At 39.5% G+C, this 24,810-nt stretch overlaps 1 protein-coding gene across 2 annotated transcripts in view; it reads right to left on the bottom strand.

The window, feature by feature from the left end:
• The window catches only part of LOC132838991 (lysyl oxidase homolog 4), a 29,490-nt gene extending 4,943 nt beyond the window's left edge, over positions 1–24,547 (bottom strand). Inside the window, exons 1-12 of one of the 2 annotated variants that reach the window (XM_060859710.1) lie at positions 24,482–24,547; positions 23,072–23,330; positions 21,750–22,309; positions 20,948–21,162; positions 10,123–10,161; positions 9,830–10,040; positions 8,717–8,894; positions 3,938–4,092; positions 3,671–3,826; positions 2,627–2,789; positions 1,759–2,002; positions 126–241 (exon numbers count right to left, since the gene is read on the bottom strand). In XM_060859710.1, coding sequence (XP_060715693.1) covers positions 126–241; positions 1,759–2,002; positions 2,627–2,789; positions 3,671–3,826; positions 3,938–4,092; positions 8,717–8,894; positions 9,830–10,040; positions 10,123–10,161; positions 20,948–21,162; positions 21,750–22,309; positions 23,072–23,330 — 2,296 coding nt within the window. In that variant the 5' untranslated portion in view covers positions 24,482–24,547. Of the gene's footprint in view, positions 1–125; positions 242–1,758; positions 2,003–2,626; positions 2,790–3,670; positions 3,827–3,937; positions 4,093–8,716; positions 8,898–9,829; positions 10,041–10,122; positions 10,162–20,947; positions 21,163–21,749; positions 22,310–23,071; positions 23,331–24,481 lie in introns of both variants that reach the window. The other variant, XM_060859709.1, reaches the window with a different exon arrangement.
• Between the last annotated feature and the right edge of the window lie 263 nt (positions 24,548–24,810).

The following is a 24,810-nucleotide window of genomic DNA, read 5'->3' on the forward strand; positions in this document are numbered from 1 at the left end:
ACGGAAAAAAAAGAAATGGGAAATTTTATTCTAAAAAATAAAATTCTAAAATAGAATAATTGATTTATTGCTAATCAAGATGAAGTTGCAGCCTTGGTGTAGTGTAGCGTCAGTAGAAAACCCACCATCGGGGCAATACGTGTCCTCCAGACAGAAGCTGGCTTTGTGTCCCTCTGCGATCTTTGTGCCATTCATGGTCAGGAGGTCGTAGTGTGTGAACACCTCGATGCTGTGGTAGTGTCTTCAGAAACACACAGGGAACAAGTTTATGGTAATCTGCATTCGCATTGTAATATTTTTCTTCACAACCTGTACTTGTCAACTACATGTAATCCTCCTGAACAGCCAGTATAAATGTGCTCCAGTTAAAGCAGATCCAGTATGGATGTATTCCATACAGAAAGACTTCAAAAGACACTTCTATACATTCTTCTGGATAATGCTGTAAATGTACACGGGATAATATTCAACTATTACATGGTTACTCTTTACTATTCACTACACCTATAACATAATGCTTATGTCATCAATACTGTCATCCTGCACTGTCCAAATCTCTGATAATGAATTGTCTTCACTTGATATCTTTACACCTATGAGAACTGTAGAGTAAAGTGAAGCCATTAAGATGTCACGGGTGTGACGGGGTTACGATGGCACAAGGTAGGAGTCTGTAACAAAAGTTTATATTTTCATTCTCTGTTAGCAACAAGAATAAAGCAGAGGAAATAATTTTTTGCTAACTTTTTCTAACATAAAATCTAGATATTTCTATAACATTGGATATTAAAAAGTCTAAGGGATCGTAAGTGAATCGTGTAAATCATATGTCTAGCATCCGCTCCGTAGTTACGTAAAAGACAGAGGAGTGAAACAAAATGGCACAAATCTCTTTTCCTCCATTGTGCTCAGAGAGCAGAGAGAAGGACCAGGCTGTGCTCTCAGCTGACCGCAGCATCCTGACCACAGCTATAAAGAAACCGGACCGTGACGGAGCAGAGCCATAAGGAGAAAAAAAAAAAAACACCTCTGAATGAGCTTTATGGTGCTGATACAGTCAGAGCTGCCAGGAAGGTGTAAAGGGGTCTTTGGGGATTTTAAAAACTCCTGTGTTTGTGTGTGTGTGTGTGCGGTGAACTTTGTGTTGATCTGTTTCTGATTATGTTTTGTGTTTAACTGACAAAACACCATCTATTACAGCTTTGTTCCTGGAACAAGAACTAATCTTTAAACCAGAATGGCAAAAAAAACTCTCAGACACAAATTCCACAGACAAAACTATTTAGAGCTAAAATCTTTAGACATGCAGAATATAAGAGTACAAACATTCCATGTACTGATCCCTTTCTACCAGCACTTGCAAAGAAAGTACAGAATGAAAGCCCACAATCAAGGGCTTCTCTGTTTATCTGTGTAAAGAAAGCAGACATAATGAGTCTAAGATCCTGTTTGAACATTAGGAACAAAAAGAGCATGGATACATATAAAGTCTGATCATTTTCTGTATTATATTTTCAGAGCTATAAAGTCATCTGTAATATAAAACAAACTGCCTTAATTCTACCTGCTTGGAAAAACTATTTATTGTACGTACCACTATTGTGTATATCAGTCATGTTTTACATGAGTATAATGTGCTGACTTCAGTCTGTTCAGGATAATTCAGTGTGTATTATAACACAGTCACAAAAAAACCTGCATGCCAGTTTGAATGAATGCAGACACTGCTTGTGCTTTGATGTTGGTTTGTGCTCTTACCTGTGGCACTGATGCCAGACCCAGGACTCGCGTCCGGCCCGTGGCCGAAAGTCTGCACGTCCCAGGTTCATGATCCGTGAAGAGAATCGCAGCAGGCGCCGGTGGCCATAGGGCCAGTTCATGTGGGCGGCAGAGGACGAAAGGCAGCGCTCCTCATGGGCACAGGTGAGCAGGTGAAGAGGACGGTCCTCCAGGTATGCTGACTCCTGGACCAGCTGAGCGTCCAGCACCAAGTCTGGTGCGGCTGGATGCAAACATACATTCAAAAATTCATTAAGGCATTTTGTAGCATTTCATTTTGAGGGTTTGTTGCAGCACAAGCAATTGTAAACTTTTTTGTTTTGTTAGTAGCTGCCTGTAATAACGCATTTTAAACTTATAAACTTTAAACATAAACTACTGTTATACTTACTGTGCTAGCATATTAGTATTGTATTGCAAAAAAATGCATTTTCTGTTCGTTAGAAATGCATTTTCTGTTCTGTTCGATAAGATCTTATACTTGTACTGCAAGAAAATGCACCTTCTGTTCATTAAGCAAACAAACAAACAAAAATAAATATAGTTGGAAATTTCCCCGCTGTGGGACGAATAAAGGATTATCTTGGTAAAGCTATCTAATGTTGTTAAATTATCTATAAAGAAATCAAGGATCAAAAGAAAGTCAACATTTTGTAATGACATGCTTCATTTCCTTGCATTTCCAGGCAACAAAAAGCTTAAAGACCGTTCTAAATGTAAAAGGTGGGTTTGTGTTATTATTTAATTTTACTTCACATTTAATGAAAAAGATGCAAACTTCTGAACTGATGCTATTAATATGTTTATTGGAATGAATTGATGAATGAAAATTTGATAACTGACTTACTCTCTGCACAGGTAACACCGGCTGCTTTGACTCCACCTCCACGAGGACAGTAAACATATTCGTTCCTCCTACACTGCTGGATGGAGATCTCCGTCCCAACACAATGAGTACCAGTGAGAACAACCTCCTCTGCGTTCGGGTTCCCAAACCAGTACGAGGTCTCCTGAATCACACAACACATCTTGTGTCTGTCTACAGTATGTGCGGTGTCCACATAGCTTGTAAGTATTTGTAAGTCATTTTTGCACACAAAGACGTCTAATTAAATAATTGCAATTGGAAAGATCATCAGGGCATGGTGATGTAAAACCACATGATATTCACATAGTGGCAGAGAAACTACAGCTCATACACAGAGCCAAGACTATAAAACCAGTAAGAACAAACTGGTGAAAATGCCAAAGCAGTTATGCACAGAACAACAAATATTCCAGATGAACATGCCTCAGAGGCCCAAACAGTATCTTGAGGGTTAGTAACCAGGCCAAAGTCATGAATTCACTGTCTGGGATTTACTCAGCAGTAGACTAGAGTCGAGTGTTGGGTGACAAATAGCAGCATTCACTGGATGTTATGCCTTTTTTCCCCACTCTCCCGTTCCTCAAGCTGTTAGAAGTCCAGGTTTATAAAAATACTAACAGTGTTCTCATCCAGTGCAAGTAAAAAAACAAAAACAAAACAACTATTTTAAGTTTGTTTTCTCTCGGTCTTTGCTACTTTTCTTCCACGTTTCCTTGGAAGTATGGAGGCATTTCATGGAAAGCCTGCAATTACCTTCTGCATGGGAAATAACAGAAGACTGAAAAAAATGCAATAAGGATATAAACAAAGCCAGTGTACAGTGGCACGCTAGGCTACAAGTAATCTGTTCAAAAGAAATCTAGTCTAAATGTCTGTGGATTTTATTTCAGGGGTAAACCTGCTACTGGCCAGATGTGTATGGTGTGTGTCTGAGAAAAAGAGAGAAAGACCTTTGTGCTTTGTATAACCTCAGAAGAACAAATACACTCCCCAGAATGTTAGATAACTGTTGTAGTTCTATACCTGGTGAGCTGAAGATGCAAAGCCCATGCCAAGCTGTCTGCAGACCACTCTGGCCTCATTGATGCCCCAGTTCTCACTGCACACTGTCCCCCAGCGCCCATCTATCAAGACCTCCACCCTTCCTTCCAAAGGATCTCTCCCTCCTGCCAAACGTACCTGAGAGAAAGAGCGAGCAAGAGAGAGAGAAAGGCTTCATAACTTTAAGACTACGAAGAAAACAGACAGCGTTTATATAAACAATCCTGTGTTTGTGTGTTTTTCTCTCACCGTAGCTGACAGGCCAGTTTTGGGAACGTTGCAGCGAACAGAAACATCCTGGCTGTGTTTGCAGGTATACAGTGGAACCTCACGATATTTACACTGCCTTATGGAGCTCTCTTGGCCAGTACACTGCACTGAGTTCATATGGATCGGACCCGTACCTGAAAAAACAAAAATCTCAGTTAAAATTTCCTTTTGGAGTTTTAATTAGTTATATGAATTATTATGTAACTTATACTGATAGTAAGACATATGTGTGAGTTTGTGTTCATTTGTGTGTATAGTCTGTTAAAATGCCACATGATCATGTCTAATGTTTAATGACAGGTCACAAGTGAAGTTTTATCCTTGCAACAGCTCCACCATAAGCTGCTAGAAATACTGATTAGCACATTTTCCTTGGACCAGACAGCCAGTGGACTAGTCAAAAAAACCAAAAAAAAAAACACAACAACAAAAAAACACAGATCAAAAATGGCACAGCTATGATGTGGACAGGACAAAAGCATGTGTGTATTCAGCATCCCTTACAAAATTACACCCCAAAACCCAGCACATCGTTTAATGCTTCAAAATAGAATCACCGGGCACAACAGAGATACATTGGAAACAGAGCGCGCAAAGACAGGAATCCCTGTAATTTACAGCGCAGCTGATCATGATGTCATGAAGATGAGCCCGTGTTACCCAACTGCTTCTTTTCTACTTGTGACCTTTATGCAGCTGGCTTTTTAGGAAGAGTAGATGCTATAATATAATGTAAACATGGGGTAGTATTGGCTTAAGTGGTTAAGGTTGTGGGTTGTTGATTGGAAGATGCTGTAATGTATATGTGACAAAAGAAAGGTTAATAATAATAAAGGCTCTAATCTATTTTATTAAAAACTTAAAAATTGTAGAAAAATAAGCTATGCGCAATATAGCATGTGTAAATAAAAGGTGCAAACTGACTTTTTAAATCATTAAAAATGACAAGACAAAAATCAGATTTTAAGCACTTTTTTTTTTTAATGTTACTATTTAGCTTAACATTTATCCCTAACATTTATTCCAAAAGAAACTAAATCTTATTGTGTAGCAGGAATTCTGAACTGGGAAACACGGACCTATTGACATGAAAAACCACACACACATGCAAGCACAGAGGGACCATTGAGAACATTCTGAGCAGCTGCATCACTGTCTGGTTTGGGAGATGCACCATCCTGGATCGCAAGTGCCTGCAGCAGATAGTGAGGACAGCTGAGAAGATCATTGGAGTCTCTCTTCCCTCTATCATGGACATTTACACAACACACTGCATCCGCAAGGCCAACAGCATTGTGGATGACCCCACACACCCCTCACACACACTCTTCACCCTCCTGCTGTCTAGAAAAAGGTACCGAATTCGGGACCTCACGACCAGACTGTGTAACAGTTTCTTCCCACAAGCCATCAGACTCCTCAATAACTGAACTGAACTGTACCGAGCACTACACACACACACACACAGTTCCTGCACTGTTTGCACCAGGTTGCGCAGATGCACTTTATGTGGTTAGGACCACTTACTTAAGTCCTTAGCTCTGTCTTTGTTTTATGTAGCACCCATGGTCCTGGAGAAACATCTCATTTCACTGTGTACTTCAACAGCTATACTGTATATGGTTGAAATGACAATAAAAGCATGACTTCTTGACTTGAAGCACACACACACACGCTAGACTTAAATCAACTCTTTTATCTGCTTACTGGTCAGTTACCTAATGAGGGACTAACACACACCTAAACCTCCTACTGTACAGGGAGTGCAGAATTATTAGGCAAATGAGTATTTTGACCACATCATCCTCTTTATGCATGTTGTCTTACTCCAAGCTGTATAGGCTCGAAAGCCTACAACCAATTAAGCATATTAGGTGATGTGCATCTCTGTAATGAGAAGGGGTGTGGTCTAATGACATCTACACCCTATATCAGGTGTGCATAATTATTAGGCAACTTCCTTTCCTTTGGCAAAATGGGTCAAAAGAAGGACTTGACAGGCTCCGAAAAGTCAAAAATAGTGAGATATCTTGCAGAGGGATGCAGCACTCTTAAAATTGCCAAGCTTCTGAAGCGTGATCATCGAACAATCAAGCGTTTCATTCAAAATAGTCAACAGGGTCGCAAGAAGCGTGTGGAAAAACCAAGGCGCAAAATAACTGCCCATGAACTGAGAAAAGTCAAGCGTGCAGCTGCCAAGATGCCACTTGCCACCAGTTTTGCCATATTTCAGAGCTGCAACATCACTGGAGTGCCCAAAAGCACAAGGTGTGCAATACTCAGAGACATGGCCAAGGTAAGAAAGGCTGAAAAACGACCACCACTGAACAAGACACACAAGCTGAAACGTCAAGACTGGGCCAAGAAATATCTGAAGACTGATTTTTCTAAGGTTTTATGGACTGATGAAATGAGAGTGAGTCTTGATGGGCCAGATGGATGGGCTCGTGGCTGGATCGGTAAAGGGCAGAGAGCTCCAGTCCGACTGAGACGCCAGCAAGGTGGAGGTGGAGTACTGGTTTGGGCTGGTATCATCAAAGATGAGCTTGTGGGGCCTTTTCGGGTTGAGGATGGGGTCAAGCTCAACTCCCAGTCCTACTGCCAGTTTCTGGAAGACACCTTCTTCAAGCAGTGGTACAGGAAGAAGTCTGCATCCTTCAAGAAAAACATGATTTTCATGCAGGACAATGCTCCATCACACGCGTCCAAGTACTCCACAGCGTGGCTGGCAAGAAAGGGTCTAAAAGAAGAAAAACTAATGACATGGCCTCCTTGTTCACCTGATCTGAACCCCATAGAGAACCTGTGGTCCATCATCAAATGTGAGATTTACAAGGAGGGAAAACAGTACACCTCTCTGAAGAGTGTCTGGGAGGCTGTGGTTGCTGCTGCACGCAATGTTGACGGTGAACAGATCAAAACACTGACAGAATCCATGGATGGCAGGCTTTTGAGTGTCCTTGCAAAGAAAGGTGGCTATATTGGTCACTGATTTGTTTTTGTTTTGTTTTTGAATGTCAGAAATGTATATTAGTGAATGTTGAGATGTAATATTGGTTTCACTGGTGAAAATAAATAATTGAAATGGGTATATATTTGTTTTTTGTTAAGTTGCCTAATAATTATGCACAGTAATAGTCACCTGCACACACAGATATCCTCCTAAAATAGCTAAAACTACAAACAAACTGAAAACTACTTCCAAAAATATTCAGCTTTGCTATTAATGAGTTTTTTGGGTTCATTGAGAACATGGTTGTTGTTCAATAATAAAATTAATCCTCAAAAATACAACTTCCCTAATAATTCTGCACTCCCTGTATAGGTCATAGCACCTTCTAGAAAAAGAAATTGTATTATATGCTCCATTCAGACAACATACATATTTACTTATGTCAAATAAAAAACATATATTTTTGTGTCTCAGGACTGCCAAATTATAAATATATTTATAAAAAAACTGCAATCTTCTTATTGTTGTTATTGTAAATATGTATTGTAAATATTGTGTAACAATTTTTTTTTTCCCACTAAGCAGCTCCTAGTCCACATTTAGACAAAATGACCTGCAGCAACAATATTTTTATAGAACCGTCCATTATCTTTTGACTGCTGCAAATATTTTCTCGTAATCTTCAGGCAAAGAGAATAAATGCATCAAGTAGCAGTAGTAAAAAGCGTATTTCCAACACATGAGGCAACATCTGCCTGCAAACGAAAGGAGGACCAGAGTCTATCCAGATGGGACTAAAATTATCACCCCACCATTATGTGCATCGAGAAACAGTAGGCGATTTGGGTTGAAATTTTCTCAGTGGAAAAAGGAGACAAACACTGACTTTACCAGTCTGGACAGAAATAAAATGAATGAGTAGCACCTGCAACAGATGGAATTACCCCAGTTCCCCATGTGAAGCTAATCCTGTCTGAATTTGGGCTTTAAACAGTATTTGAACTGGAGTAATTTTAGCAGAGGAGCTCCAGTAATAATAGTAATATAATAATGCACAAATCTGATGGTCAGATTTGGACAGAATTAAAGGTCTGTGTAATATGCATAAATTACCACATATAACCAGGACCTGTCACAGTCTGCATGTACGTGTCAGTGTTATGCAGCAGGTGACACCAAGCAATGACAAGATATTAATATGACACATTAACACATTAAATATTAACACATTAGTTCCAGTGCTGTTTGTAAGAACCCCATGGAAATGTGCAAATACAGAAGATAATTTGCTACTAAATTTTTACCCCTACAGTATTTACATCCCTACATCCCAGTATTTACTCACATGTAGTCACTTTAATTACACTTTTTTAACAACCAATCTCATATATGCTTTTATAGTTCAGAAAATATGGTAACTGCAAATGCCTTTAAAGACTGTATTGCAGATCCAATTATTTGATTCTATTTATTTATTACATTTATGATCAAACAAAGAGGTTTAGTGTGTAGTCAGTGCATTTCTGATCTTCTATGAGCAGTTCGTCTCTGTGTCTGGATGATATGATGTTTCCTGTTCAGTACAATAAGTTCAGTGTTCTAAAGATGCCTTCACACGTATTATCCTTGTTTGTTTTTCTGGCTTCTTTCAAAGATAATTTCCTTTGAAAGGACCTTTTGTGCAGTCTGTTCCTCTTAAACTTAAGAATATACTCCTTTAATACCTTTAAATTATTTTTCACTTTCACCAGATTTTTGTTATTTTTCTGATGAATTGAAGTAAAGGTTTGTTTTAAGTGTCCTACCTTGGCCCAAGTATGCGTCTCTCATTGCCTCTTTGGCGGTGCCGAAGCCCAGCTCCCTACACACTACGCTGGCAGCAGTCAGGTCCCACAGGTGATCACACACCGTCCCCCATTTCCCTTCCTTCAGCACCTCTACACGTCCCTCTCCAAGCCTGGGTCCTGCTTTCAGACGTACTGTCTGCTTAAACAGAGATATTGGAGGCAAATTCAAGTTATTAGAGAATATTTAAATCACCTTCATTAAGCAAAATACAAATTTTCTAACTACTGTTATCTTTATATGCACTATTTGCTACTTGGTATAATATCACCTTGGTATAACATCTGTGAAGCCCAACCCATTTAATTACTCTGTATAAATAAAATTCATCATTTTCATCCTTCTGTATGGGAGTCTACAAATTTTTACTAGGTTTAGTAGAATTTGATCATATTCCTTTAACGATGATGATAATACTTTTACCTTGACTCGAGTTAGCGCATAATACTCAGCTTCAATACATTTATTTTAGGCTGATGTTACAAAGTAAAAAAAAAGCCACGACTTAACTAGCATGACAGCAAGTCAGTTAAAAGTCTCAGGAAGAAAACCCTGTTTTGTTTGTTAAAATTATATTAAAGTTAACCTTGTGTTCGCTCACTCTGGGCGGAATTTTCTGGAAATAGCTTTATTCATCCAGGCCCCAGTCACATAATGGCACACTTTTGTATATTTACATACACTATAAGTAGAATAGTATGTAGACCTCCCTCCTACTTTTTGAGTTCTGGTGTTTCAACCAAACCCATAGCTAATAGAAGCATAAAACAGTAGAAGTAGAACAGTTTAAGAGCTAAGTGAATTCCACAAGTCAATTTGTGAAATTTCTGCCCTGCTAGATCTGCCCCAGTGCTATCATTGTGAAATGGTTAAAAAAAATGTCTAGGAGCAAAAGCTTAGCCGTAAAGTGGTAGACCACATGCTAAAACACATAGCATGTAAAAATAACCTGATTAAATGCAGCTGGTCATTTCATGAAGCTGGACAGGTGCTCTGATGGTCAGGTGTCAACATACTTTGGTCCTATAGAGTATTATGACAGTTGACTGGGCATGATGAGCTGGTGTGCTCACCTGAGAGGTGGGTGGAGATCGAGGCTGTCCAGAGCTGGACATGTGGGAGAACTGTGGACCAGGTACACAGCGCACCACAGCATGCATTCCCCCAATACACGGCATGTCACTACGTGCAAAAGACAGTTGAGTCTGGCATTGTGCCAAGGAGTTCTCTGCTCCTGTGCACTTCACCTTTTCCACCCAATAACCCTTTTTACTGACTGCAGACCTGTGAGACAGACAGAGAAAGTCACATTTTAAGCATTTCGATAAAGAGCACATTGCATAATGAATAAATGGTCATAACTTACCGTGTGGCTGGATCCATCATCTTGGATTCCCAATGTTTCCTGAGAGAGAAGGAATAAGCATTATAAACCATAAAATAAGCAGAAAAATACACACCGACACCTCATACCAAATTTAAACTCAATAAATATGTTCCTAAGCATTGAGACACGCCGGTAAACATGGCGTATTTTTGTGTGTTTATGTTAGGTGAAGTGCCACCAGTCCAAGATTTAGTGATTCAGACTCTTCAGACTGTGTTTTTGCCTGGCAGGCAGGACTTCCAACTTCACACACACACACACACACACACACACACACACACACACACACACACACACACACATTGATGTACACACATCAGTAGAAAGCTGCTTTACCTTATGGGGTCAGTTAAATAAATAGCAGCTGTATATATGACAGACAAAACAAGCTGAGGAGGTTTGGTTGGTTTTGTGGATCCCAAACAGACTCACAGAGATCTCAGTGTTCCCTGCTAGCAGCCAGACACCCCCCGTGTCTCTTTTTCTCCCACTGTCTCTTCACTCTCTCATTCTGGACTTTCATTTTTTCTAATGATAAACTTCAATCACAGATGGAACAGTGCTATACATGAACATGGAAGGGACACGTAAGAAAGGCATACACAAGCCAAATGATGTGGTGACAACTTTACTGCTCTGCTGTCTGTGTAACGAATGTGACACTTATTTGACACCAACTACAGTGAACCAAACAAGTCTGTTTATAAATGAGTGGTTGGGCAAAAAAAAAATAAATAAAAATCTCATTTACACAATTTTCACTAAAGCTACAAGAATAAGGTAGCTACTAAATGAATCAAAATCCTTTCCAGAAATACCGTAAAACTTCAAATAATAGCCGAGTCCCAAATAGACGCCTGTCTCTTTTAAACGCCTGGTGTGACAACAGGTTTGGGTAAATAAAGGCCGGTCTCAAATAGAGGCCTGGTCTGTTTTTTAGTATCGGGTTGTATTTGATCTTCTAAAACCCGTCAGATCGTCTGTTCTATGTTTTGATTAGATTTCACGTGACAGACACAACCGTTCATGAACGACTCATCACTATGGCAACATAACAAAGAGGTTAACAAACTTTCTTTTAGTATTCAGTTTTTCTTAATTCTCTCAATACCACCATGGAGACAAAAAGAAAAAAGTATGATTTGACATTTAAGCTGACAGTTGTCAAATTTGCCGAAAAAAATTTGGGAGAAGCAGCGGCAAGACATTTCTCGGTTGATCCAAAGAGAGTGCGAGAATGGTGTAAAAATAAAGCTGAACTGCAACGTCTGTCCGGGGCCAGACTGCGAGGTGGAGGGAGGAAGAAGGCCAGTGAAGAGCTGGAGGTGAGCGTGTGTGAGTGGATCCACAGCATGCGGGCAAAGCATCTCAGAGTCTCACGTAAAATGATCAGGGCCAAGGCAAAAGAAGTGTATGCAACAGTTTTACTGCAAGCGCTGGCTGGCTGGACAAATTCCTGAAGCGCAACGACTTTTCAGTCAGAAGACGCACAACTATAAATTTTAAATAAAACGTAATATAATGTGGTAACCTCCTACTGTCATGGTTGAACATCTCAACACTAAATTAAAGGCCTGTCTCTTATAGACGCCTGTTTCAAATACAAGCCGGTGCAGTTTGGCGATTTGGGTAAATAGAAGCCCGGGCTATTATTTGAAGTTTTACGGTACTCACACGTATCTTCATACACTTGCTTCAAATGATCTACAAATGACTGTGTTTATTAGTTCATCATTATAATGGATAAATAAATAAAGGATACTGTTTGGTCAAATCAAATCAGGAAAAAACAGGAAATCTTAGCCAGTGGTATATCTTTAAAAAAGACTTACTTTGCCCTGTGAATGCAGCCATAAAAGTGACACCATGGAATTTCAGAGAAATCTGTTGTTCATGTAAACTGGTTAAGGCTCTGGGTTGTTAATTGGAAGGTTGCAGTTCAAGCCCCAGCAAAATCAAGCTGCCTCCTTGGGCCCTTGAGAAAGGCCTACTGTACAAACCTCTCTGCTGCAAGGACACTGTATTACAGCTGCCTCTGTGTTCTGACCACCAACATCTAAAGCCAGGGTTATATGATGAAAAGAATTCCACTATGTTGTAAGGTACACCCTAAAGTGTGGCAATAATAAAGGCTTTTTATTAATATTTATCAGCAACATTAAATTTGTAGCCCCCATGAAGAGGCAAAAGTCAGAAAAAAAACAGGTCTTGGTTGATTGACTGCATTAGGGGTAAGTGGAAAATTGTCCTAAAAATGTCAAAACAGTCCTATTCATGTTAAAACCAGTGCTTTAAAAAACATCTAAAGCTCTTTTGTGCCTATTTTTTTTTTTAAAAAGAAGCAGCCATGCAGGAGCCATGAAAGGAAGCTGAGATGCTAATGGGTATTTAAGCTAAATATAAGCACAGGCTAGTGATGATTTTAAGCCACCAGCCTGGTGCTGATTGGGAGCCACACACCACACAAAGGAAGGGAAGCGCAATGTGCTCCATATCCTGTTAAAAGGGTTACAACACAGTTTCTTCTGCAAACAAATCTCAGACTGTCATCATTTAGTCCAAAGCTAAAAGGAAACTCTAAATCTAGCTAGAAATTATAGGTATCATGCTAATACAGGACACTAGTCAGGACCTTTTTGTAAATCTACCAGCCTACATCTCAGGCTATACCACACACAATGCCACGAGAGAAGCAAGCCTCACACACTGCTGTCTACCCAAGAGAATCACACACAGCATGTGGGTGTTGGTGGTCTGGTTTGGTTTTTGTAAAAGTGCTTATTTGCCACTTGTACACCTACGAAAGGATTTCATCAGCTGCTCACAAAGAACTGAAGAAGTTAGAAAGGAAATGTAGAGGAATGGGAATTCAGAAAAGCTTCAGAGGAAGTGGATTACAATATAGAAATATTCTTCTAACAAATACTTCTATATGCAGTAGCCCTTGGAAAAGTTCATCAAGGGCACAGTGTCAGACACCAACAAACCACGGACCTTCTGAGTCACAGCTAATTTCTTTAGTGGCTAATCTGTGTTCAGAAGGAGAGATGGCTGCATTACCCTTGCTTTAATGTGGTTTCACAGTAAGCATGGCAGACAGAAGAGGAGGTCTGTGTCATTTTTTTGTGTTTAGTGTGAAGGGGAAGTGAGAGTTTAGTAGAATGTAGATACTCAGGTGCACATAGCATTAATCTGATCCAGGAGAACGCTGATTGCACCAGACAAGTAGTAAAAATATGAAAATTATCTTTCCATATTTTAAGAGCAGCCATTTAAAATCACAGACACATTTTGAGCACAAGAATCAGTGTGGAATTTTGAAAGACTTAAACAACACACACTACATTTGCCAATGTTTGGCCTTTGCTTTTGGATTCTGCCTCTTAAGCCACTTTGGATAAAGCTGTGAATATATGATTATTCAGTAAGTACAGAATATGAACATATATGCGGTTTAGTATGGTGATGTTTTCCAATTGTCTCCAGCTGTTAGTGGGGAATGGCAGAAATCTGGGCCAGTTAGTCTGGAAAAAGTGCAAAGTGTCTCAGCAACAAAAAGATTCAACAAAGCTTGAACTAATGTCGCAAACTAGCAATGGTTACCCACACCTACAGCTTCAGGGTCCCTGGATTGAGATTCAAAAATTCTCCCAGTGTCCATGTAAGTCCATGTTTCTTAACACCTCGAGAAACCATGCCAGCAGATGGAATAGCAAATGCACGTATGTAAATAAATGACTGAGGGTGCGTTAACTATTCTGAGGGCGAATTCCTTCCTTTGGGGATGAGCTCTGTGACCATGAGCAGACTACAGTAAATCAACTCTCATCTTAGCTGACTCTTTTTAGAATGATGGCTGATATCACTGTTATTAAAACCCCTCATATTAGTTTGTTAATCACCAATCTAGCTAACTATTTCTATTTTTTTTAAAGCTTCAGTTGCATTCTGTGAAATTTGTTGAATGGGTTGAAATTCAGGCCCTTTTATCTACACTATCCTATAAAATATAAAGAACTTTCCAAATTCCTGTCCAAACTCTAAAATCGCCATTTCATCAAAGAATGCTCCATTAACTTCTTTAAAAAAAATCACAATAACACCTACTGATTACTACTCGATAACAATGTGTAAACTTAGCATTAATATCTAGCCAGTGTCATTAAATGATTGTCAGTTCATAAACATCCATGACCAGGAATGACATTTTCACTACCAAGACTAATGTTTGGAAATATTCTGCACTTTCCAGTACCATCTGTACATAACTGTACATATGCAGCACAACAGCCATCCAGCAAAAACCAGCATATTTTTTACCCTACACCAAAAGAAATTTCAGGAAAAATGTCCTGGATTCAAATGATCATGTTTGTTCCTCATACATATAATGTCTCCCAAAATGTGGCTTGTGATGGAAAGAAAAAGCACACTACAGTAGATGCCTCTTACCACTTAACAAGTCTGACAGCATTAAAACATGATCCAGACCATCCTATTCAATGTAGGAGTCAAAATCCAACTTACACTACCAAAGACAGCCCAGAGGGGTTCACCCCAAAACTTCTTTCTAGAGAGTATAGCTTAGACTGCTGAAAGGAAAGCTTTTGTATAGAAGGCTGTTACTGTATTTAGCCGGCCAGCTATGAAAATGCAATGTACTGTTTGCAACCACAAAGCAAACAGTGTCAATCTTCAATATTTTAGTAAAGGGGATTTGCTAAAATGTTGGGCATTTAAATTGGCTACATAAACACCATCCAAAAGGCGAGAAATGGCTTTTCTTCTCTCTCAAACACAAACATTTCTTTAACCGAAATGATGGAAAGAGAGCACTGAGGCTTTAACGGCCAGATGGGCGAGGTCCTGTGCTGACACAGCCAAATCGAACACGGCTATTAAAACGCAGTCAGAGACGCTGCCGCAAGATTCCACCTTATAATTACTGGAGTTTGAGCGCTGCGTCCCGGCCCGAGAGGACAGCAGCTCAGAGCACAAAGCCGAGACGTGACACGAAGCCGGAAGGCTGAACCACAAACAGAGTGAACCTCGAAGAGTGGACATCAGGCTGATGATCAAAAGGACAAAATTACAGCACACATGCTATCTACACACATTTAGCTGAGCCTAGGTTTCATAATATTTTACAGCTTTTGTAATATTTTGTTTTGTAATTGTGTTTTGTTTGTACAAATTCTTGTTAATGGATGCTGTGCTGTCTGTTTTTGGGGTTCCTTCTAACGTGTTACAGCTTTTAATGATGGCTTACCGTTAGCCATGTTTACAGAATCAGTGGGGATGATCAGCTTACGGTTACATTTTTTTGCTAGAAACTCATGATCAGTTTCAGCATCTTTGCAGATTATTTGTTTATACCACCACTGATAATGCCAAGGTCAGATTTTTGGCCCAAAGGTGACCTACAAATAAGCCACTTTCAAACCTTCTGGCTCTGAGGCTGGTCTTGCAAAAGGAGCTTAGCACTGCATTTGTTTTAAAGTATATGCTGAAAAAAATGTATGCGTAAACCAGGGATAAAAACCTTTCAGAAGATGATGAATATCATGTCTAAATATACAATCGTGTCAGTAGAATCTTCTTATAAAATCTACTTAAAATGTGCTAAATTTAAAAAATATCATGGTACAAGGTCCTGTAATTATATATTCCAGTCACATAAAGCAGACTGACTATCATCTCTCTCCAAAAGTACAGAAGTTTGAAGGGCGCTACAAACACAAACAACTAAACAAAGCCAAGCAGTCTATACTGACTTCCCACAAGGACCACAATTAAAAGAAACTGATACCAGTCTTAGATTGGACCGTAGTTGCGTCTGAGTTGTGATGGATCATTTTTAGATAGTGTGGACTGCATGAAATTGGGTTTACAGCAAATGGGAAAATTCTTTCCTAATTGTAAACTAAGGAGAAATAAAGCAAAGCTACAGAAACATCAAGAATCTACTTAACTACATGGTTCTACACAACCTCGTGGATCCACAAAGTCACTGCTTGATCCATAAGCGTGGCCTTCTGTGTGAGAGATAAACACACAATCATATGAATCTGTTCATATAGGCATGATGTGTATGTTATTCATTGACATATTTGCATGCCTGTTTTATTGTTCTGTATTTTATTACTCTGTTTGAATGTTGTACATTCATTCATTCATTCATTCATTTTCTACCGCTTATCCGAACTACCTTGGGTCACAGGGAGCCTGTGCCTATCTCAGGCGTCATCGGGCATCAAGGCAGGATACACCCTGGACGGAGTGCCAACGCATCGCAGGGCACACACACTCTCATTGACTCACACAATCACACACTAGGGACAATTTTCCAGAGATGCCAATCAACCTACCATGCATGTCTTTGAACCGGGGGAGGAAACCGGAGTACCCGGAGGAAACCCCCGAGGCACGGGGAGAACATGCAAACTACACACACACAAGGCGGAGACGGGAATCAAGGTGTGAGGAGAACGTGCTAACCAGTTTATTTTTTATAGTTCTGTATTTGCATTTAGTGTTTTAGTATTAAACAGCTGTAAGATAATTTCCCTCTTAGAATCAATTAAGTCTATGTACAAAGTCACACAACATCTTCAAAAGGTACCGTGATGTATCGTGGCTGATCCTGCACACTGAACAAAATATAGCTTCAAGTTCCAATGTGATTTGTTGTATTATATACTTTTGTCGAATGACAAAAAACCCACTACGCTGAATTTATATTACATATACATAGATATGTATATGTTAAACAAATCCGACAAATCACCAGTTTGATGTAAACCTATGTTAAGTTTGGATCAGATTTGAGCATTACATAAAACATGCCTCATTACTTTTAAGTCTACACTGAGCAATTTAAAAAATATTCATATTCAAGTACTATTTATATATTTCTACATAAGTGCCTCTACACACGTCATGAATATGTGGGCTTTTTTGCACCGTTAATAGTGCTACTGTGTCTCCTGCCAAATTCTGGCTATTTAAGCTACAAAGAAATCCTGCAAACCTCTTTGTGTTCATATCAGATTTCTGTGCAAATTAAGGCTGTAAAATGAATTTTTGCAGTTTTATTTCTGTAAATGTTTAATGTTATCCTGTTCATTCCTATATACCAAATAGGAATGGTGAGCTTTATGATTTGATGTAAAATGCCTCAGAGGAGTAGGTCTACACTTACGCCATCTTACAGGCTTTAGTCACTCTCTTTTAATGAACAGTGAAACATCAGCATTTAAAGCTATGATTCACTCAGATGGCATCACCACACTGCAATGACATCTGGGTGTGGAGACGTTACTGCATGGGATCCTGTCCAAGTAAACATGTCAGAATAGTGCTGTTATATAATATAGTGGTGTTTTAAACCTTTTCTGCTTTCTCTAGTTTTTATAAAACCCACTCAAGTTCTACGGTGGATGATGTGGGGAATTTTCCAACAATCAGTATAACTCATGAAGTCGCTGAGATGAGTGACAAAACATCCAGAAGACTTACATTTTCAGCAAGACAGTAAATGAACTGGTTAACCGTAAGTGGAATAGTAAATAATTGAGGAATAGAAGTTTCTCTAAAGATAACTGAGTTTTGCATCGTGGGTTTACTTCACTGGTTTGTACAATAAGACACAGTGTGGGTGTGAATCTCCTAACCACTTGCTATCATAACACAACAGATCCTCTTTAACCCAAACGTTGCTCCTAATTACAGGCTGACCTTGGTCTTTAAAGAAAACTGTTGATTTGACTCTGACACAATGTACTTTCTTCATCACAGAGTTTACATGAGAGGAAACATCTGTAATCATACTCCCTTCATTTATCCCAGTTTGGGTTTAGCCTAGGACGCTATTTCACCAAGCCTCAACCCTTATCACATCACTTTGACAAAAACAAATTCAGGGAGACAATCATCACACAGCCCTTCTCATAACACTGGCTAAATTTCCTCTGTCAGCTGTTTGATGTGGAGACTACGATGGCAACAGCCTTTAGATTAACACGCAATCAGTGAATGAGGCCGTGACAGCATGTTTCCTGTTAAATACCTAAGATGTGGCCATGAGATCATCTGCAGGTAGAAAGATATACACTGCCTGTATACAGCTGAGGAAATCTGGATGGAAGCAGCAGATGCTGTTGTATCGTAACCTCAAAAGGCAGCAAATGATTGACTCCAAATTCCAGAATGCAGTTCAACTGTACAATGCAGACTGACGGTGGAGGCTCAGTTCAGATAGTCAGCAATTATGGACATGATGAGAATGATAGTGTTGATGGTGCATAAAAGGATGAAGCTTTGAAACCTTTTGAAACCTGGCATTATGGGTAATGTAGCCAAAGTGAAAATATGATGAAAATATGAGTGAAAGGTTGATGAAAAAATTCTATCAAAATTCTGAATTTAATCATAAAATAAATATTCCCCACCAATGAAGGTTACATAACGCTTAGAAATATTGATATGGTTATATAAATACTGATTGGTTTCCTTTAAGGTTAAAATCTCAGGATTGTCAAACTGCTAGTTTTGGTTTCTTAAAAAAACTGCTAAATACAATTACTTTCTGTAAGCTGTTTTGATAGCAATGTCTAATGAATAAATAATTATACTATATCTGTAAGAGGCTAAAACATGGGTGTGAGAGATGGACAGACAAAAGAAAAGAGCAAAGTGCTTAAATCCTGAAACTCCATTGTAGCCGTTCTCATAACACTGGCTACGTTTCCTCCATCAGCTTTTTGATGTTGCATGTTTGAAGAGTTTATGATGCAAACACAGACGCAATCAGTAAAAGGGGCCTTGAGAACGTGCTCCCCCCAAACACCGCTAACTGCACGTGAACCATGCGTGTTTTGTTTTTGTGTGTGTGTGGAAATAACAAAACAAACAGAGAGTCAGGGTATGATTTTATCACTGAACGTCTGTAGGCAAGATCCAAAAGAGATCAAAAACAGAGGGAAATAAATATAAGAATGTATAAATAAATAAGCCTAAAATGGCATAATGTATATTCCATGTTATTCTTACTGAAATGGGTTAGTACATAACTGGCAAGTGATGTGTTGACTTCAAAAGTCAGGAAGGAAAGAAGGAAGGAAGGAAGGAGAAAACAACAATTCATGAAATGGAAAAGTACATTAGCCAGTGGTGATTTTTCAGCACGTAGTCCATCTAATTTAGGGGGTTTGGAGTGTAGGGTATAACTTCCAGAAAAAGGATCTGTGGTAAAGTATAAAGACAGAGAGAAGCTGCGTTTTCCGTGGCTGCTCTATTTATGGCTGGGGGGCCGGCACAGTGTGGATGATTTAGTGGGCTGCTTAAGGATTTCCAGTTAAAGGAAAAGCAAAGTAGAGGAGGAATAACTGACATCTGTCTAAAATGGCTATAGTTTCAATGAATCTTCAATGATACATGCAAAAAAACAAATATGACAAAAAAAGACAAATATATTCTATAAACACGGTGAAACAGACATGTACTGTATTTTTGCAGTCGACTTACACACATTAAAAACACAAACACACGGCTTAGCTAAGTGTAACATCTTGTGTCAGAAACTTATCCACACAGATGATACCAAATTCAATGTTAATGACAGCCTCAACCATGATCAGAGGAAAAAATACATCCAAAATGCAAAATACATCTGATTCCACTGCATGGCCAAAATTTTGTGGACACCTGATCATACTAGCTATGTGGTTCTTCACCAAGCTGTGGAACAAAGCAGGAAGCACACAATTGGAGTGAGTTTCTGTTTGTTGTTGCATTACAATTTACCTTCACTGGAAGAGACTCAAACCTAAACCTTAGAGGTTCCATGAGGACAGGGAAGGTTGGAGTGGGAGAACTTGTGTGTCCTGTCCAGAGACCTGTCCTAAACCTGTCCTAAATCCAAATGAACACCCTTGGGAAGAAGTGCGACTGCGCCCCAGGCCCTCCTCACCTGAAAGTGTCTGACCTCACTAATGCTCTTGAGGCTAAATGGACAAATCCTAACGTCTACTGCACATGGAAGTGTAATAGTAAGGGGTCAACATATGTTTGGTCATAGAGTATATTGGGATGACCAGATTACTGATATGAGGATGAGGTTCCCCTTTGAGTCTGGTTCCTCTCAAGGTTTCTTCCTTTACCATCTAAGGGAGTTTTTCCTTGCCACTGCTGCCTGAGATACCTTCAGACTTGCTCATTGGGGATAAATACATACACATTGTGAACTAAATATATCTAATATCAATCTTGAATTTTGTTTTCTATTAATCTTTATATTATTCTTGATATTAACCTTTTGTTCTACGTTTATGTTCTGTAAAGCTGCTTTGAGACAATGTCAACTGTAAAAAGTGGTATACAAATAAAATTGAATTGAATTGAACTGATCTTTATTATGCCTTGAGATTTTTGTTGAACTCTAAGATCGATCTATATGTTCTCTTGGCAACTGTAGTTATACATATACGTATGAAATTATGCATATGCACCAAATTCCTTAAGTATTATAAAGTATATAGCAACTGTGAAGCCAGTAATGTGTCCAATCAGATTGCAACAATGAACATAATACAAAATAGCTTCGTCCTTTGCTTGCCACCTCATGTCTAAAAACCTGGACAAGCACATAATCCAGTGACTATACACAATTATTAGGAATTTGATGTAGCATATGAACATAAATATGAATTAGCATATTGCCCCTATTGAAGTGTTTTGGTATTAATATAACAACAGAAAAAAGGGGAATCCGAATGAAGAAGTGGAAGGTGGGCAGTTGACTTACTTGTACAAGCGCTCATTGTGCTGCTCTGCTTTTGGATATCCCAGCATCCCACATGCCACTTTACTACTGCTCAAGTTCCAGCCAAGGTTACACACATGTCTCCATCTCCCAGCATGCTTCACTTCAAGCACCCCTTCCATTACCATTGCAGTGCCGCGAGTACCAGGCAAAACAGGGCGGAGTCGAACCTCTTCCAAACTCCCTCTTCCTACACTCTGCAGAAAGAGGAATGCAAATTTGACATTCATTTCATCCTGTTCTCAAAACAATAGCTCAACTTTCATCTTCAGTGTACCGGAAAAAAAAATGGACCAATGAGAAAACAAATGGAATAATGTTTGGGTTCAACAGGATTGTAGACACACTGAAAACGTCAGTGCTCCTAGCAAAATAATTGTTTTGCATGCCAAGACATGACAGATGGTGAAAGTAGATTGTCTAGCAAACAGTAATTAAAACCAATTGAAGGTTTTCATACAGCTAGCTTTGCCACTAGACTGTGTAGTAAGACATAAATATGATATAAAAAACAAACTAAACGAGTCAAATGTTAAGGGAACAGTGGATATTGGTGTTTTGGTGGCACATTTACATTGTTTGGGTTTAAAAGTGTTTTTTAGGGGTTGTTAGGATGGTTGCAATGCTTTGTGATCTAGTGTATTTGGAGAAAGTGGTTTGTAAATGGGTCAAATAAGAAATCAATAAATTAACTAACAAACAAATTAAAGTAGCATCATGTTACATGAGAAGTAGAATTTACTGTTTGAGTAGGATCAATGTAGCTCAACGGTGTTAGTCATACCTGTTCCACAGTGTTTGTGAAATCAGTGTTCATTCTGTTGTCATGCTCTACATTAGGATCTGATTGCTCTGGCCTGGGCACTGGACCCGATTGTGGAGATCTAGATCTTTCAGGGCCAGAGGACTGTCCTGATGGTCTGGGTTGACTGTCCTGATTGCGTCTGTTTATTGTCCCGCTGCGTAGGTAATTGGGCAGCTCATGTCCTTGTGGCACAGAATTTTCTTGCCTGCGTGAGCCATTATGGCCATTCCTGCGCAATTGGATTTGATGGCCGTGCAGTTGTGGCAATGAGCCTGATGAGCCCTGGGCAGAGTTTCTGTTCAGGGCAATCTCATGACCTCGCCTGCTGGATACGGTCTCTGGTGAGCGAGGTTCGGTGGCAGCAGGCTGTGTGGGTTCACTGTAGCGGGGGACATGGCCCTGGCGTGGGCCCTCTTGGCTACATACAACCCCCAGGTCCTCAGCATGGGTGCAATCATTTACACCCCAGTCATTAAAGAGACAGTTGGAGAGTGAAGTTTCCGTGCCTTTGCACACCACATTATCCAACCAAATATGACCTTGAATGTGAAGAAATACATAAAGGTAAGTTCATTCTTAATTCTTAATTAATAAATAATTCATAATTATTTTACAAAAGAAAAGTCAAAACTCAAAGCTTAAAAGTTGGCATTGAGTAAAAATGCAAATACAACCTGATAAAGAGGAAAACATATGAACACAAACACAGGCAAGATACTTTACCACCCACCATCACGGTAAAGAAATTAAGTTTCTTTAGAGCCGTAAAGCATGAAGGATGGAGGGCAATTGTAAAAACACATTTCAGCTTCTCAAGGTTTTATATAATACTAAAAATGACATTGCATAAAACTCCAACAGGCTGTGTTGCATTTCTCTGTTGTCTCTTACATGCCAATTACACCACTCTGGTTACCACAAGCTCTCAGATGTCTTGTATTGTTTGCATTTTTAGCATTTCTGTTTTAAACTGTACAAACACTTCTATAACCAAATGCTCAAGCCAAACTCACAAGTTTTGTTTTTGCTACAATGTCACTTAGCTTCCTTGACTTCTCAAGCCAGATGTAGTGTTTGGAATGAACTCTGTTGATATATACTGTATGCTGAATGACCCAGGAGAACATCCAAGCCCTAAAGCAAAGCCCTGAATGATTCAGCCAGCACAGAGCTGGAGAAACTGTTGTTGGTTCATGCTACTGTAAAACTTTCAGAGAGCATGGATAGCACTGGACAGGAATTGTTTGCTGTTGCACACACACACACACACACACACACACACACACACACACATGTCTTACCTCGTCCCTGTCCAAACTTGGCACTGTGTACCCACGTTAGGCCTTGTCCGTACCCAAGTTCTCGGCAGACCACATTAACCAGGTTGATATTCACCTCATCGTCACACACCGAGCCCCACTCGCCTGCATGATAAACCTCTAGGCGGCCCTCGTGTGCTCCTGACCCACCCACCAGACGCACCTGGAACCCTGGCGGCACTCCACGTGCGAGCGGCAAGAGAGCGCACAGCGCGAGGGCAAAGGTCAGCATCGTCTTCATCTAAAATCCAGAAGAGTCGTGAATGAAAGTTAATGAAATGCACTCATTCATAATTACACATACACACACAAACACACACAGACACACACACAAAAACGTTGCAGAGTCTCTCTCTCTCTCTCTCTCTCTCTCTCTCTCTTTCACACACACACAGACACACACACAAAAACGTTGCAGAGTCTCTCTCTCTCTCTCTCTCTCTCTCTCTCTCTCTCTCTCACAAACACACACACACACACACACACACACACACAAAAACCAATGCTGCCTCTCTTTCTTTCTCTTTCTCTGGGTTACTTTTAGGTTTGGTTTAGTGATTTAATTAAAAATGACAAATTAATTAAAACTTGTTAGAAATTTTATTTAGATGTATTAGCTTATATTTTTGGATGTTAGTAAGATTTTTTTTTATTATTTTTGTTTTTTTGAACCCTTCAGTGCAACTGTTTTTTCTTCATATCTAGAAGCAATAACAGGTGATCTATACAGGTAAAGATAAAAATGTGTTATAAGGAACTAGACTTTCTTTTTAACGTGGACTTCTGCGCTCTGTGAACGTTATGATGCCAGTCCCGATCTGCTGCACACTTCCACAAAACCATAAAACAGTCACGTTGCATTTTCCAGTTACTGACTTATAATTAGCAATCCAAATATTTCTCTACACTTCCAGAAAACTCCCAAGGGTAAAAATCAGACTACAACATTGAAGCAGTAGCAAAACAACCACGAAGTCAAACAGAATGCAGTAGAAAGCGAGAGAGAGAGAGAGAGGGAGAGAGAGAGAGAGAGAGAGAGAGAGAGAGAGAGAGAGAGAGAGAGAGAGAGAGAAACAGTACTAAAAGTGGAACCCCTTCATCAAACCAGCTAACACCGTGCACTACTCCAGACATTGTGAAACACTGTGATATTAAACGCTGCACAAATCAGGACTGTGTCCTGTCTACAACAGGTTGATGCATCTGAAAGCCAGTGGAACATTTGCCTTCAATTAACACAGCATGCCAAGTGCCACCTCACAAATGGCAAAAACAGAGGTTGACAAGTGCATGTGGATGTTCTCAAACAGCATGAAAAGTATAAGAAAAATAGACATTGAAACTGATAAAGAGAAATTAAAGAAAGAGAAGAGAGAGATGATTTCTGCTCACCTGTTAGAAGAAGCTCCAGGGAGGAAGCTCTAGAGCTTTATCTCAACGACTCTGACTGAGGGTGCGTGAGGGATTTGGGATCTGGTTTTCTCTCTCAGGCTTTCTCACTCCCTCCCTCTCTACTTCTTGTCTATTCTTGTTCCCTCCTTCGGTTTCCATCTATTTCTCCACCTCATGCTTTTCTTTTTTCAGTTTCTTTTGTCTGTTTTATTTATTCTGTACAGTACACTTCCAGAAATGAATGATATTAATGATATTAAAGTGTACCTCGTCATTATCCATCAACTTGTACCGTTAATACACATCGCTAGAGAACTTTTATCCCTAAT

Source organism: Tachysurus vachellii, chromosome 23, assembly GCF_030014155.1.
Source record: "Tachysurus vachellii isolate PV-2020 chromosome 23, HZAU_Pvac_v1, whole genome shotgun sequence".
Lineage (NCBI taxonomy): Eukaryota > Metazoa > Chordata > Actinopteri > Siluriformes > Bagridae > Tachysurus > Tachysurus vachellii.